Raw genomic sequence first — 14,441 nt, forward strand, 5'->3', positions numbered from 1 at the left:
TAAAAATATGTACATATCATAAGAATTGATGGAAGCCCTGATTCTTTAGTAGAGTATTTGTTATGACCTTAAATGAGTAACTGAGTGGGTAGAGGAATACTCACTGAGTGACTGTTTACTGCTAATTCTTTAGTAGAGTATTTGTTATGACCTTAAATGAGTAACTGAGTGGGTAGAGGAATACTCACTGAGTGACTGTTTACTGCTAATTCTTTAGTAGAGTATTTGTTATGACCTTAAATGAGTAACTGAGTGGGTAGAGGAATACTTACTGAGTGACTGTTTACTGCTAATTCTTTAGTAGAGTATTTGTTATGACCTTAAATGAGTAACTGAGTGGGTAGAGGAATACTCACTGAGTGACTGTTTACTGCTAATTCTTTGAAAAGTTCTCACATGATGCCATATGCCGTGTCGCTAGGAGACACCTGATAAGATTCCTGAAAGATGTCATCTCTCATGTAACTGCAGTGACATGTCCAGGTGTAGGAGACAGGATGCCTGACACTTGACCTGATTACTTGAAGAACGAACACTGCTACATGTTGATACAGAAACTGAAACTGAAGTATTTGTTCATCTTGAAGGTTTTTCCTGTTTTAGGTATTTAAAATATGTTCCTGATGACAAAGGCCAGATTGGGTACTTGGTTTCCCAGATCATAGTGGCCATGTTGCAGGGGTGGAAATAACCCATTGCCCGACTCCAGTGTTTTTTTCTGTCGGGCAAGCAAATTTGTATATCACACTGTACCGGTGTCCAGTTGATATTCCAATGTTAATTATGTTGTTTATTTAAAAAATCAACAAGAAAATGGCCGGTATAGTGGAAAAATTATCAGGGCAAGTGATTTTACATGTGCCACTGTACTGGAGTTCACTAGCAATTTTAAAGTTATTTCCACCCCTGTGTTGGCTTGATGTAGAAGACAGAAAAGTGATTCCATTGAACAGATTTTTTCAGGGTTAATTTGAGGTTAAGGTCTTTATTCAGTGTAAGATGTTTTTGTTACAAGATTATGTTCAAAGTTTTGACATTTTAATTGAAACACAGCAGTTTTGCAAACAAAGGTACTTGTTTCAATATTTATGTAAATGAATGGCAAAGTCATGAAGCTAATATTCACATGCAAGCATATAAAGCCCAAATAACAAACTTACAAAATTCTTTGACAGAGAGTTGATTTCTCGACAAGTCAAAGTGATTGTATTGCCACTTTCAGCTGAACACAAATTTGTTAGGATTCTGTGGGCACAAGTGTCTGAGTCAGTCAAATGTAGACTTGCACAAGTCTCGTAGGTCAAATTTAATAGTTTGAAAGATAATTTCTAAAAAATAGTAGATAACAGACTGGTGTTCTCAGACTGTCCGCTTATCTAGACTTGCCTCTTTGAGAGATAGAACTACCATACATCCATGGGCTTAGCATTCAGTACAACCTTGGTGCATGCCAAGTTAAAGGATGCAATTCACAGTAGAGAGTTCTGTCCCTTAGACTGGCCAGGAACCAAGGATTTTGATGCAGCAGAAATACTGTCCAATGTGGGACTGAACCAACTTGTTCACATGTCCAAGTTTAAACTGTTTCTGTTGTGTTGACAGGGAGGACGTTACGAGGGAAAGCGTTCTACAACGTCCACGGGAAGGTCTACTGTGAAGAGGACTATTTGGTAAGTACTACATCAGACCGCTTTGTAATTCCATTGATGATAATGGAATGTAATGCCAATGTAATGTTTGTTACTGACCTTGAAAAGGCCAACAAGTGGCAGTGTATTCAGGTAGCTAAGTGAACCGTCCACATCACATCATCTCATATAATAGTGTTCAAAGTGGCACCGTTAAACAATACTCACAACGACTTGAGGTGACACTCATGGACTGATGTATTGACACTTCTAATATCCATGTACTCTAAAGATTTACTGCACTCCACTAGTGGATGAGTGTCCATGCAATAAATAATCTGTTTGTGGGAAAATAGTATGAGGCGTTAACACCTAAAGCAGTGTTACGGCTGTGGTATAAAGAAGTGTGATTTAGTATGGCGTATCCCCCACAGCAACCTCCCCCACAGCAACCTCTCCCACAACAACTTCCCCCACAGCAACCTCTCCCACAGCAACTTCCCCCACAGCAACCTCCCCCACAGCAGCTCCTCCACCGCAACCTTCCCCACAGCAGCTCCTCCCACAGCAACCTTCCCCACAGCAGCTCCTCCACCGTAACTTCCCCACAGCAACCTCCCCCACAGCCTCCTCTACAGCAACCTTCCACACAGCAACATCCCACACAGCAACATCTCCCACAGCAACCTCCCCACAGCAACATCCCCACAGCAACATCCCCCACACAGCAACATCTCCCACAGCAACATCCCCACAACAACATCCCCACAGCAACCTCTCCCACAGCAACATCCCCACAGCAACATCCCCCACAACAACATCCCCATCCCCCACAGCAACATCCCCACAACATCCCCCACAGCATCTCCCCACAGCAACATCCCCACAACAATATCCCCACAGCAACCTCTCCCACAACAACATCCCCCACAGCAACCTCTCCCACAGCAACCTCCTCCCACAGCAACCTCTCCCACAACAATATCCCCACAGCAACCTCTCCCACAACAACATCCCCACAGCAATATCCCCACAGCAACCTCTCCCACAGCAACCTCTCCCACAACAACCTCCCCACAGCAATATCCCCACAGCAACCTCTCCCACAGCAACCTCTCCCACAGCAACCTCCCCCACAACAATATCCCACAGCAACCTCTCCCACAGCAACATCCCCACAGCAACCTCTCCCACAACAATATCCCCACAGCAACATCTCCCACAGCAACCTCTCCCACAACAATATCCCCACAGCAACCTCCCCCACAACAATATCCCCACAGCAACATCCCCCACAGCAACCTCCCCCACAGCAACCACCCCCACAACAATATCTCCCACAGCAACCTCCCCACAACATCTCCCCACAGCAACCTCCCCCACAGCAACCTCTCCCACAACAATATCCCCACAGCAACCTCTCCCACAACAATATCCCCACAGCAACCTCCCCACAACAATATCCCCCACAGCAACCTCTCCCACAACAACATCCCCACAGCAACCTCCCCACAACAACCTCTCCCATAGCAACCTCCCCCACAGCAACACCCCACAGCAACCCCCCCACAGCAATGTAACCTGCATCATCTGACATGACTGTCTGCTTTATGTCCTGAGTCATGAGGCTATTACTAATTTGACTGCCAAGTGGCAGCTGAATCTGACTAGTTGTGATTTAGGTGTGGTAAGTTATTTGAACTCTGTGCCTGGTGTACATGGTCGTTCATGAGTGCTTTGAAGGGTCTGTAATAGGCGAGGGTTGTCAAGAGATTTAGGAGGCCTGGTGTCAATTCATGGTGAAAAGTAAAGCTTTTACTAATGATTTCTTTGAGAGGCATTTAGAAGTTGGAGCAGTAAGGAAGGATATCAATAATTGGATGAACAACTTCTTTATTGCTGTGAGAGCGACGTTTCGTGTAGGTTCTAACACTGTTACTTGCTTGATAACGGTGTTAGAACCTACACCGAAACGTCGCTCTCACAGCAATAAAGAAGTTGTTCATCCAGTTATTGATATCCTTCCTTTTACAAATGATTGAATGTAGTAAAAGACTGCAATTAGGGGGTGGGGTGTTATGTTGTTTGAAAAAAGAAATTGATGTCAAGATTGGTATTTTGTAAGTACAGCAGTCGGTCGGGAAGGAGCACATGTGTAGAATGAGTGAATCAATGCTTTGGAATTTAGTAAAATAGGAATAGGTTTTTCCAAATTTGCTGTTGAGGTTACTTAAGTTGGATTCTTAGATAAATCCCTGAATAAACCTGTCATGACAAACAGATGACCTTACTACACCATATAACAGTGAGTGAGTGAGTTGGGTTTTAACCACAAGGCTGCCCCACATATAACAGTGATCTAATTCATGTCTATTTCTTACGGACATCACACACAGGCAGGAAGTATTCATGGAGGGTGACTTTGTGTTAATGATGGACTTGAGTATAGGTGTAAAGTTTGTTTCTTCGCTGTGTGACTGAAATAATGCTGATGTGGCGTAAAATCTTATCTCACCTCACGTTTTCATGGAGTTCTGACCTCATTATAATAGGAAACACATGAAGATCTGGCTGAGAATTGGTCTTCAGTAACCATGCTATTGTAAGAGGTGACTGACTAACAGGATCGGTTGGTCAGGCTAGCCCACTTGGTTGACACATGTCATCGTATCACAATTGCTCGATCAATGTTCATTCTGTTGATCACTGGATTGTCTGGTCCAGATTCGATTATTTACAGATCGCCACCATATAGCTGGAATATTGCTGAGTGTGGGATAAAACTGAACTCACTCACTCACTCATTATAGCAAGACTGTTGTATAAGATGTGTTTTCAAAATGTTATCTAACCTGATATTGGGTAAGGAAAATGGCTATAGCAGTGTGTATAATATTGCTGTGGTGTAACTAACCTTTGTATTTCCCTTCAGTATTCAGGTTTTCAGCAGACTGCAGAGAAGTGTGTCGTGTGTGGTCATCTCATTATGGAAATGGTGAGTACTGTCCAGCTACCAGACTCTGATAGAGGAATATTTGGGTTACAACTGGTGTGATGCTGATTGTAAGAGGTCATATAGCTGTGTCTGAGTAGGGTATCCATGCTGTACTGTGAGTGTCCATGTTACAATGTCGTCCGGTAATTCCGCGCACCTAAGCACATCGATCACAACACGGCAAATAACATCTCTTATTTTTTGTGGTTTACGTGACTAAACATGCTGGTATGCATCATATTTACCTAGAAATATAAGTTTTATTGACAACTATAAGATTCTAACGTTGCATTATGCCATACGGTTGACCTTACCGGTGTTCTGACGACATCGCTTGCTGTCCAGTAATTCTGCGCAGCAACTGATGTGCATAACATCCAGCTGGAGATTTCATATTAAATCCAATAATGGATAATGAAGAAAAAGGTTTAAAAGTCTGAAGAAAACGAATTTTCATAAAACTGTCAATTTCTCTGTCAATTACTGTTATTTACTTACCTTTAGTGATTAAAAGCCAGTCCATTGTAGAAATGTCCCGATTTCAAGGGTAAATGTGGTTGTGGAAGATTTTACCTTTGATACGGAAGTACGCTATTGCAACTGCGCAGAATTACCGGATGAGCAGAATTACCGGACTCGCTTGTATACTTTGCTGTTCACTTTACAGCGGTACCTTCCTGTGTTGAAAATATGATAATCCTACTTTTCATGTAAATGGGTAAATGTTTGAGAGATGGGTAGCCTTCCTCTCTCCTCCAAGTTGACACAGTGCTAAATCGCCTGCTCGCTTGCTCACTCACTCTTTTGAAGAAGATGAATAAATGGCAGGTTTTCCCATTTCGGAGCACCTTTAAAATACAGCACCACAACTTCTTGTGAGGGCAATCTCTGCCGTAGGTCACGTGTCATTAAGACAAGCAACCAGTTTGTGAGAACCTGTGGGACGCGAACGCGACCTTCGGATTGTTAGCTCGACAGCTAACCGACTGAGCTACGTCCCCACTCATCCCATTCCGTATCTACAAGATAACGTGTGGCGTTGAATAAGCCGGTATGCCTCAAACTGAAAAGGGTTGTTGACGTCAGGCGTCAGACGTAGATTTCACGGTGCATGCATGAATGACGCGCTTTTATATAAATTGGTGATTTTGTGACAGAAAAGTGATGTAGGGAACACTATAAGGATAATGTGGATCACACTAAGTAACGAGGGAGACATGGACATGTGTAGTGACGGCACGAGGGTGAGTTAGCCTTCAAATCATTACTGAACAAACTTTATGTTGCGTGTGAAAGAGGCTTGAGTGCAAATTCCAGGCCAATTTCCATTAGCCCAAAATTTCTACATTAAACCATTTCATAGTGTACTTTCGATGTTTTCGGTTTCCCGTTTTTGTGTGAAAGAAAAGTATTAAAATGCAAAAAGGAAAACAACAAATAGTACTCAGGTATTACACACTGGACCAACTATATTGGATTAGGTCCCTAACCCTAAACCCTAAACCCTAAACCCTCAACCCTCAGCCCTAACCATAACCCTAACGTACCTAACCCTTGAAATAATTCTAATAAATGCATTGACCGAACAGGCACAAACATGACTGACGTGTCCAGTGTAATGCATTATTACCACTTCGAAAAATAAAATACTAATAAAAAACTTTTCTATGTAATGGTGCAAATTACTGAATGAAAAAAATATATATGAATGTCAGTTCACATTGGTAAATAATTTTGACTTAATAGTTACTTAGAAACCGAAATATAAAATATATACATTGACCAAAATTGCGAATAATCGAATATATATAATATAGACCGGTGTAACGCATTCTCGCTAAATCTAAAAAATACAAAATACAATAATGCACAAAACATAACACCTCAGCCCCCCGTAATACAAATAAATATGAACGTATTAGTGAAAAAAGAAAAATATTTCAAACTGGTGCTTGCAAAAAATTGTGCATCCGCCGGTATACAACTACTGGAAACTCGCAACATCGTTGGGCTTATGCAATGACATAGCTAGTAGAGATGAAACACCACATTACATAAAAGGGTATTATGACGTATTTTTACAGTTTGTGGTGCTGTATTCTAAAGGCAGGCACCCATTTCTATGTTTTCGGTTTGACTTTCAGATCTTGCAGGCCATGGGGAAGTCATATCACCCGGGTTGTTTTCGATGTTGTATTTGTAACGAGTGTCTGGATGGCGTTCCCTTCACGATCGACGTTGACAACAAGATATATTGTGTGGCAGATTATCACAGGTTTGTCTCAACCTCCACAGCTGATTTACTTCTTGTATTGTGTTGTTTCAAACTTTTTAAATCTGACTGATTTTGGAAAAGTTCTACAAAAATATATAAATTTAGAAATATTGTCCCTCTCTTTGTCCTGTTGTCAAAGTACTTACTGGCAGGTCACAGCAGTTTTCAGTATTTGTGAAACAAGACAAATACTGTCATTCAAATGCATTTCAGTTTCCTTTGCTTTCAAATTTTAAAAGAAACAAAAATTTGCCTGTTCTCATTCTATAGTGTTGAATGTTTTTTAAACTATTATTTCCATATCAAGCATATCCTTTGCGTGATGTAGGGATATATGTTCTGCTGGAGAAGATAGTTGTCGACACAAACTACGACTGAAAGTATTTCTGGTGTTGCTGATGATTCTCTTCTATTGTTTCAGAGTGTACGCTCCCAAGTGTGCCGCGTGCGGACATGCTATCACCCCAGTTGATGTGAGTAGACTTGTAGACACGGAGTGACTTGTGCGATGTCTCTGACCTGTCATAGGGAACACGTTGCAGTTACTGTACTAACAGGACAGGGTATCAGGTTATCAGCTGTGTACAAAGATCATTTCAAATTTACAGACATCCCAAATCCAAAAGACTTTAATGGGGTATGCTCATGCTTCATCTGTGAAACTTTATAGCTTTGCCACAAACGTGTAACTCCATCTAAAACAGCAGGGAAACCCTGAAACTGTGAAAATTGGGACTTTCTTCACTTAACATTACACTAGGGTTGAGAGGAAGGGGCTACACAGCAGACTGACTGACTGACAGGCTCTTTGGGATGAACAATATATCTGCAACTAGTAATTATCAATTTGATCCCAAGTGAATGTCATGAAGAACTATGCTGACCAAGCTGTGTTTGTAGAGATGTGATGAGGTAGCATGTCTTGTTCCGGAGGTACATCTGCCTTTGCAGCACCATGTTAGCTAAAAATACATCAACATAAGATATTCCATCTCTGTTTGTTGTGCCCCATTTGTGTGTGTGGTATATATGACGTATCTGCTGGTTGTTTTATAACAGGGCACAGAGGAGACTGTACGGGTCGTCTCCATGGATAAGGACTTCCATGTCGACTGTTATCATTGTGAGGTAAGAGTTATCTCCCTTTTCAATCATTACGCATCGTCATAGCTACATCCATCTTCATGTCAACTTGCAGACTAACGCATCAGAATATTGAGATGTCTCCTTTTCTCAATATATGAGCAAATTATGTAGGTATGAGATGCTTCAAGTTTGTAAGGAAACTTTGACTCTCATTGAACCTTGTATTTTCTGAAATCAAAAGACACATTGAATATAATAAACAAAATTGTACTTTACATCCAGATCAAGTCATACATTTTTTGTTATGCTAGTTTTGAAGTTCTCTTATTTTTTACAATGGTTCTTTGATTTCTGCAATACAAAAACAGAAATTCTGTGTTTTGGTCATCTTCACGCTTAAAGTATCATCACATTCAGCTTAAGTTCTCTTCACGCTCATCTTTCCATGATAAGCTGCTCTTACGACTCTCTAACAATGATATGGCTGGAAATGATTCAGGAATGTTTGGAATGTATAGAGACATCTCAAGCATCCATCACGCACTAACACCTCAGTATTGTATCTGTGTATCGATGTCAGTGTATAGCTAGTGGATGCAAGTACGAGGTGGGACATTGTTGATCAGCCATGGTAGCACCAGGCATTGTGTAGCAGTAGATAGACAATGACTTTCCAGATACTTCATGTGGATGTGTGGATGTTGCCTCAGGTCAGGAGAATGTTCTAATGCCTCACAAGTACACCACTAATGGCTGTCTTTGTTTAGGGTAGAGTTTACAATATCAGAGACACAGTTACTCTGAAAAATCTAATTCAAGTTAAATCATTGGGCTTACTTCCAGAAATATGTGTATTTTATACCCTTTTTGTTCAAAACTGTAAGGTTTTCCAAAGCCTGTATCAGGCTATCTGTTGATCCAGAGGAGCTGTTTTCTAGGGGTGGAAAATGTTTTGCTTACGTAATTTTTGGAGTTATGATGGCAGAGGTAAATCCCTAAGTTTGTGTAGTCATTGAGTCGGTCCTGTCATACAAGTGTGAATGTAGAACAAAGAACGTAATAAATTACAGCACACAAATTGAAGACCCATATAGTAAATATTTGCTATCAGGTGTTTTGAAGTATCTGATGTTATTCATGTTGAAGTGTTTAGTGACATTAAAATTTTCCTTTGCATCATTTTTCACATTTATGAATTATCTTGTTCGATGAAAAAAGGGACATTTTTAACTCATCAGACTTCAGTTAAGGTAGTAATCTAGGGGAGATAACTGTGTATTGCATATGGATCCTGAAGCTCTTCAGTGTAAGAATACATGAGTGTTAGCTGTTATTGTGGACGGAGGATATGTTTGTGTTGCTTGCCTTCACGCATCTGCTTCTCTTTCAGGGCAAAAGAAAATCGGCTGAGCTGTACGCTCAAATATAAATCAAAATAAGGGTTAATATTAGCTTCAGTAGATGTTCCCTTTCTCCTAGCTTTGATAGAACCTGGTTCTGGTGTTTTGGCATTGGTCTTATTGCATTGAACATAACAAGAGTTTGATGCTAACTAGAAATTAACCACAGAGAATGACTGACCATGTAGTCTACAGCTGTTACCACCGAGGCAGCCATTTTAGGCTGGATGTAGTTCCAGTTTGTGCAAGTTGGTTTTGTAGAAGACTCATTGCTAATTTAGCCAGTGTGCATACCTTTTTTTTCTTGCATATTTCCTTCCTTCCTGAACCTGCTTGCATTCTTCCCATTCATGTCTCTGTTTTCAAGACTTTGAACCCAGAATGTTCTTGAAGCCAGATTAATCTTGAAGCCATTTAATGTGTAAACCATGTAACAGCTACCCATCAGTAGAGATTGTATGGGTAATAATGAATAGCAGATTAACAATTCTGATGATGGTTTTAAGTGTGTGTAGTGCTGAAGATTGCAAGTGTTTTGAGGTTTCCTTTCCAAGATCAACCTTCTATGACTTGATTGAAGTAACATTTAGACAGATTGAACCATCGCTTACCCAGAATGATGACAGAAAACTGTTTCCTGAAATGAAGTAACTAGGATTGTTTTAGTTTTTCATTTCATGAAGTCATTTTGCATTTCCCTCTTTGACCCGTGAAGATCCGGGTTAGAATTGACCTTCAGTAACCCATGCTTGTCGTAAGAGGTGACTAACAGGATTGCGTGGTCAGGCTCGCAGACTTGGTTGACACATGTCATCGTATCCCAATTAATTGTAGATTGATGCTCATGCTGTTGATCAGTGGATTGTCTGGTCCAGACTCGATTATTTACAGACCACCGCCATGTAGCTGGAATATTGCTGAGTGAAGCTATAACACCAGTCAGTCAATCAATCAATGTTTCTCTCCTTGCATTTATTCAGCATTTGACAACATGTTAACACTGCGATGTGATGTCCTAGACTGGACACAGTATCCACATTTCACTCATGGACTGTAAACAAGATGCAAAATGTGAAAAAACAGGCTTGACCTGATCAGAATGAAGTTCAGACATTTTGACTGGGCAAGAAAACCTTCTCACTGGGTTCCGATTTGACATACATTTGACACCAGTTCGGCATAGCAAGTTCATTGGAGGTCCATGCGAAGATAGCAATACTCATGAAACGGCCAACGTCTCAGTGCATGCTGGCTGCATACTCCATCGTTCATGCTTGTCTGAATCATCTCATTTCTCATTCATTATATTTTTTATATCTGCCATGTCAGATTGTTCTGTTGTTAGCAATGTTTATTTAGGTCATGTAGTGTTTTGCTTCTTCAGTGTTAAGTAGTGAGTCTGTCGCGACCTTTATGTTGACTTTGTTTCCTGCTTTCACAGATAGATGGGAAGCAAGGGACGTAAGGTATCCTCCTCGTATACTACTTCCCCGCCAACTCATCAGCATGTTCAATTTATTCAAACACAAAGTTTTTTTGTATATTTTTCAATGGTTACACGTTTTCATAATGTCTGAGGTGCTTGCTATAATCATTTCATATCAACTGGTCAGACTAGTTTATTTCAGAAATATCCAGTACATGTCTCCATCCCCTTATTACGCAGTGTTATAATTGCTATTTCACTTTGGGTATATGGTTTTCTATCTTGAATTTATTACTGTTTGTACCTCAGTTTCAATTACCAAATATGTCTCTACTAAGATGACAAAGAAATATATGATTCCCTGCTGTAGTCTATTGTATAAGACAGCAGTAGATACAGCCCTATTCCCTGCTGTAGTCCATTGTATAAGACAGCAGTAGATACAGCCCCATTCTCTGCTGTAGTCCATTGTATAAGACAGCAGTAGATACAGCCCCATTCTCTGCTGTAGTCCATTGTATAAGACAGCAGTAGATACAGCCCCATTCTCTGCTGTAGTCCATTGTATAAGACAGCAGTAGATACAGCCCCATTCCCTGCTGTAGTCCATTGTATAAGACAGCAGTAGATACAGCCCCCCATTCCCCTGCTGTAGTCCATTGTATAAGACAGCAGTAGATACAGCCATTCCTGCTGTAGTCCATTGTATAAGACAGCAGTAGATACAGCCCCCCCATTCTCTGCTGCTGTAGTCCATTGTATAAGACAGCAGTAGATACAGCCCCATTCTCTGCTGTAGTCCATTGTATAAGACAGCAGTAGATACAGCCCCATTCCCTGCTGTAGTCCATTGTATAAGACAGCAGTAGATACAGCCCCATTCCCTGCTGTAGTCCATTGTATAAGACAGCAGTAGATACAGCCCCATTCCAGTCCACAGCCCCATTCTGCTGTAGTCCATTGCTGTAGATACCATTATCCATTGTATAAGACAGCAGTCCATTACAGCCCCATTCTATAGTCCATTGTATAAGACAGCAGTAGATACAGCCCCATTCCCTGCTGTAGTCCATTGTATAAGACAGCAGTAGATACAGCCCCATTCCCTGCTGTAGTCCATTGTATAAGACAGCAGTCCATACAGCCCCATTCTCTGCTGTAGTCCATTGTATAAGACAGCAGTAGATACAGCCCCATTCTCTGCTGTAGTCCATTGTATAAGACAGCAGTAGATACAGCCCCCCTGCTGTATTCCCTGCTGTAGTCCATTGTATAAGACAGCAGTAGATACAGCCCCATTCCCTGCTGTAGTCCATTGTATAAGACAGCAGTAGATACAGCCCCCATTCTCTGCTGTAGTCCATTGTATAAGACAGCAGTAGATACCCCCATTCTCTGCTGTAGTCCATTGTATAAGACAGCAGTAGATACAGCCCCATTCTCTGCTGTAGTCCATTGTATAAGACAGCAGTAGATACAGCCCCATTCCTGCTGTAGTCCATTGTATAAGACAGCAGTAGATACAGCCCCATTCCCTGCTGTAGTCCATTGTATAAGACAGCAGTAGATACAGCCCCATTCTCTGCTGTAGTCCATTGTATAAGACAGCAGTCGATACATCCCCATTCCCTGCTGTAGTCCATTGTATAAGACAGCAGTCCATACAGCCCCATTCTCTGCTGTAGTCCTGTAGTCCATTGTATAAGACAGCAGTAGATACAGCCCCATTCTCTGCTGTAGTCCATTGTATAAGACAGCAGTAGATACAGCCCCATTCCCTGCTGTAGTCCATTGTATAAGACAGCAGTAGATACAGCCCCATTCTCTGCTGTAGTCCATTGTATAAGACAGCAGTAGATACAGCCCCATTCTCTGCTGTAGTCCATTGTATAAGACAGCAGTAGATACAGCCCCATTCTCTGCTGTAGTCCATTGTATAAGACAGCAGTAGATACAGCCCCATTCCTGCTGTAGCCATTGTATAAGACAGCAGTAGATACAGCCCCATTCTCTGCTGCTGTAGTATAAGACCATTGTATAAGAAGACAGCAGTAGATACAGCCCCATTCCCTGCTGTAGTCCATTGTATAAGACAGCAGTAGATACAGCCCCCATTGTATTCCCTGCTGTAGTCCATTGACAGCAGTAAGACAGCAGCAGTAGATACAGCCCCATTCCCTGCTGTAGTCCATTGTATAATTGTATAAGACAGCAGTAGATACAGCCCCATTCCCAGCAGTATTGATACAGCCCCATTCCCTGCTGTAGTCCATTGTATAATTGTAGTAAGACAGCACAGCAGTAGATACAGCCCCATTCCCTGCTGTAGTCCATTGTATAAGACAGCAGTAGATACAGCCCCATTCCCTGCTGTAGTCCATTGTATAAGACAGCAGTAGATACAGCCCCATTCCCTGCTGTAGTCCATTGTATAAGACAGCAGTAGATACAGTCCCATTCCCTGCTGTAGTCCATTGTATAAGACAGCAGTTGATACAGACCCATTCCCTGCTGTAGTCTATTGTATAAGACAGTAGTAGATACAGCCCCATTGCTGATTAATGCTCTGATTATGTCCCACCAGTCTATCAGCTCACTTGACTAGTCATTTTTTTTAAGAGAAATGAGAATATTTTCTTCAATTAGGTTTCAGTATACGTCTTTACAAATTATATGTTACACTATGCATGGGTTCAGATAGTCACTTTCACAGCATGGCAGTTGGGTATTCATTAGTTTTCCTACAAATAGTTTACACCGTTAGACAGTCCAAGGGAGAGAACTCTGCCTGGAAACATACCTCATGTCGCTGTGTTAGATTGTATAATATAGACGTTGTATGCAGAACATGGGAACACTGTGTAAAACATCTGATGTGTAGTCCAATCTAGTGGTAGCCAAATCTGATGTTTAGTTCTTGTTAAGTATAAATTTCACATATGGTTGTATCAGTAATATGTAACAACAGGTTATATGAATCCATTTTAAGCGCTTATCACTGAAATGTCAAGCTGTTCAATAATTGTTTCGACTGCTGTTTATTACAGAATGCTGGTTATACAACCAAACACAGATATCCACTTTACCTAATATGTATGTGGTATTGTATTTATTCAACTGTTTTACACCAGGATGGAATGTAGTAGACTCCTCACAGATACACAAGTATATTCACTTCACTAGCACAAAGGCTGTCTGTTGCCATGAGGTTTGGGGTTAGAGCCAAGATTGGGTTGTTATGCATGAAGTCACGCTTTGATTCAGCATGTCACTCTGGCTTGACATCCATATCAACTTTTATATTGTGAGGAACACAACGTTTCGGAGTATATACGTTGTGTCCCACATAATAAAGAAGTTGACATCCATAAGAAACTCTCTTCCTTATGTGTATCACTTCTAAATACCATTCAAAGACCTGAAGAGTATTGATGTCTCCAACTCGTCAACTTTGAGTTCTCGACCCTTATTATGCTGATCGTGATATAACTTAGTACTTTTCAAAGCAGTGCCAGACAAACTTACTAATTCTTAACAGCATAAGTTTTGAAACATTGTTTAAGGAGAGTCAGTATTGTAGCTACAAACAATGCTGTGTGGTTGGTTGGCACCTGAGTTGTGTCAACTTGTG

General features: G+C 41.1%; 1 protein-coding gene across 4 annotated transcripts in view; it reads left to right on the forward strand.

Annotated features, from left to right (window-relative positions):
- Positions 1-14,441, forward strand: part of LOC124253845 (LIM domain-containing protein jub-like) — a 68,510-nt gene that overhangs the window by 38,037 nt on the left and 16,032 nt on the right. For 2 of the 4 annotated variants that reach the window (XR_006892308.1, XM_046687694.1), the window contains exons 3-7: positions 1,603-1,670; positions 4,561-4,623; positions 6,768-6,898; positions 7,320-7,371; positions 7,958-8,026. Coding sequence is in view for 3 of the 4 variants with exons in the window: in XM_046687694.1 (XP_046543650.1) it covers positions 1,603-1,670; positions 4,561-4,623; positions 6,768-6,898; positions 7,320-7,371; positions 7,958-8,026 (383 nt within the window). In the remaining variant the exon portion in view is untranslated. Of the gene's footprint in view, positions 1-1,602; positions 1,671-4,560; positions 4,624-6,767; positions 6,899-7,319; positions 7,372-7,957; positions 8,027-9,374; positions 9,426-10,825; positions 10,851-14,441 lie in introns of all 4 variants that reach the window. The other 2 variants (XM_046687695.1, XM_046687696.1) reach the window with 2 other exon arrangements.

Source organism: Haliotis rubra, unplaced genomic scaffold (assembly GCF_003918875.1).
Source record: "Haliotis rubra isolate DU_JTF1 unplaced genomic scaffold, ASM391887v1 Scf555, whole genome shotgun sequence".
NCBI lineage: Eukaryota > Metazoa > Mollusca > Gastropoda > Lepetellida > Haliotidae > Haliotis > Haliotis rubra.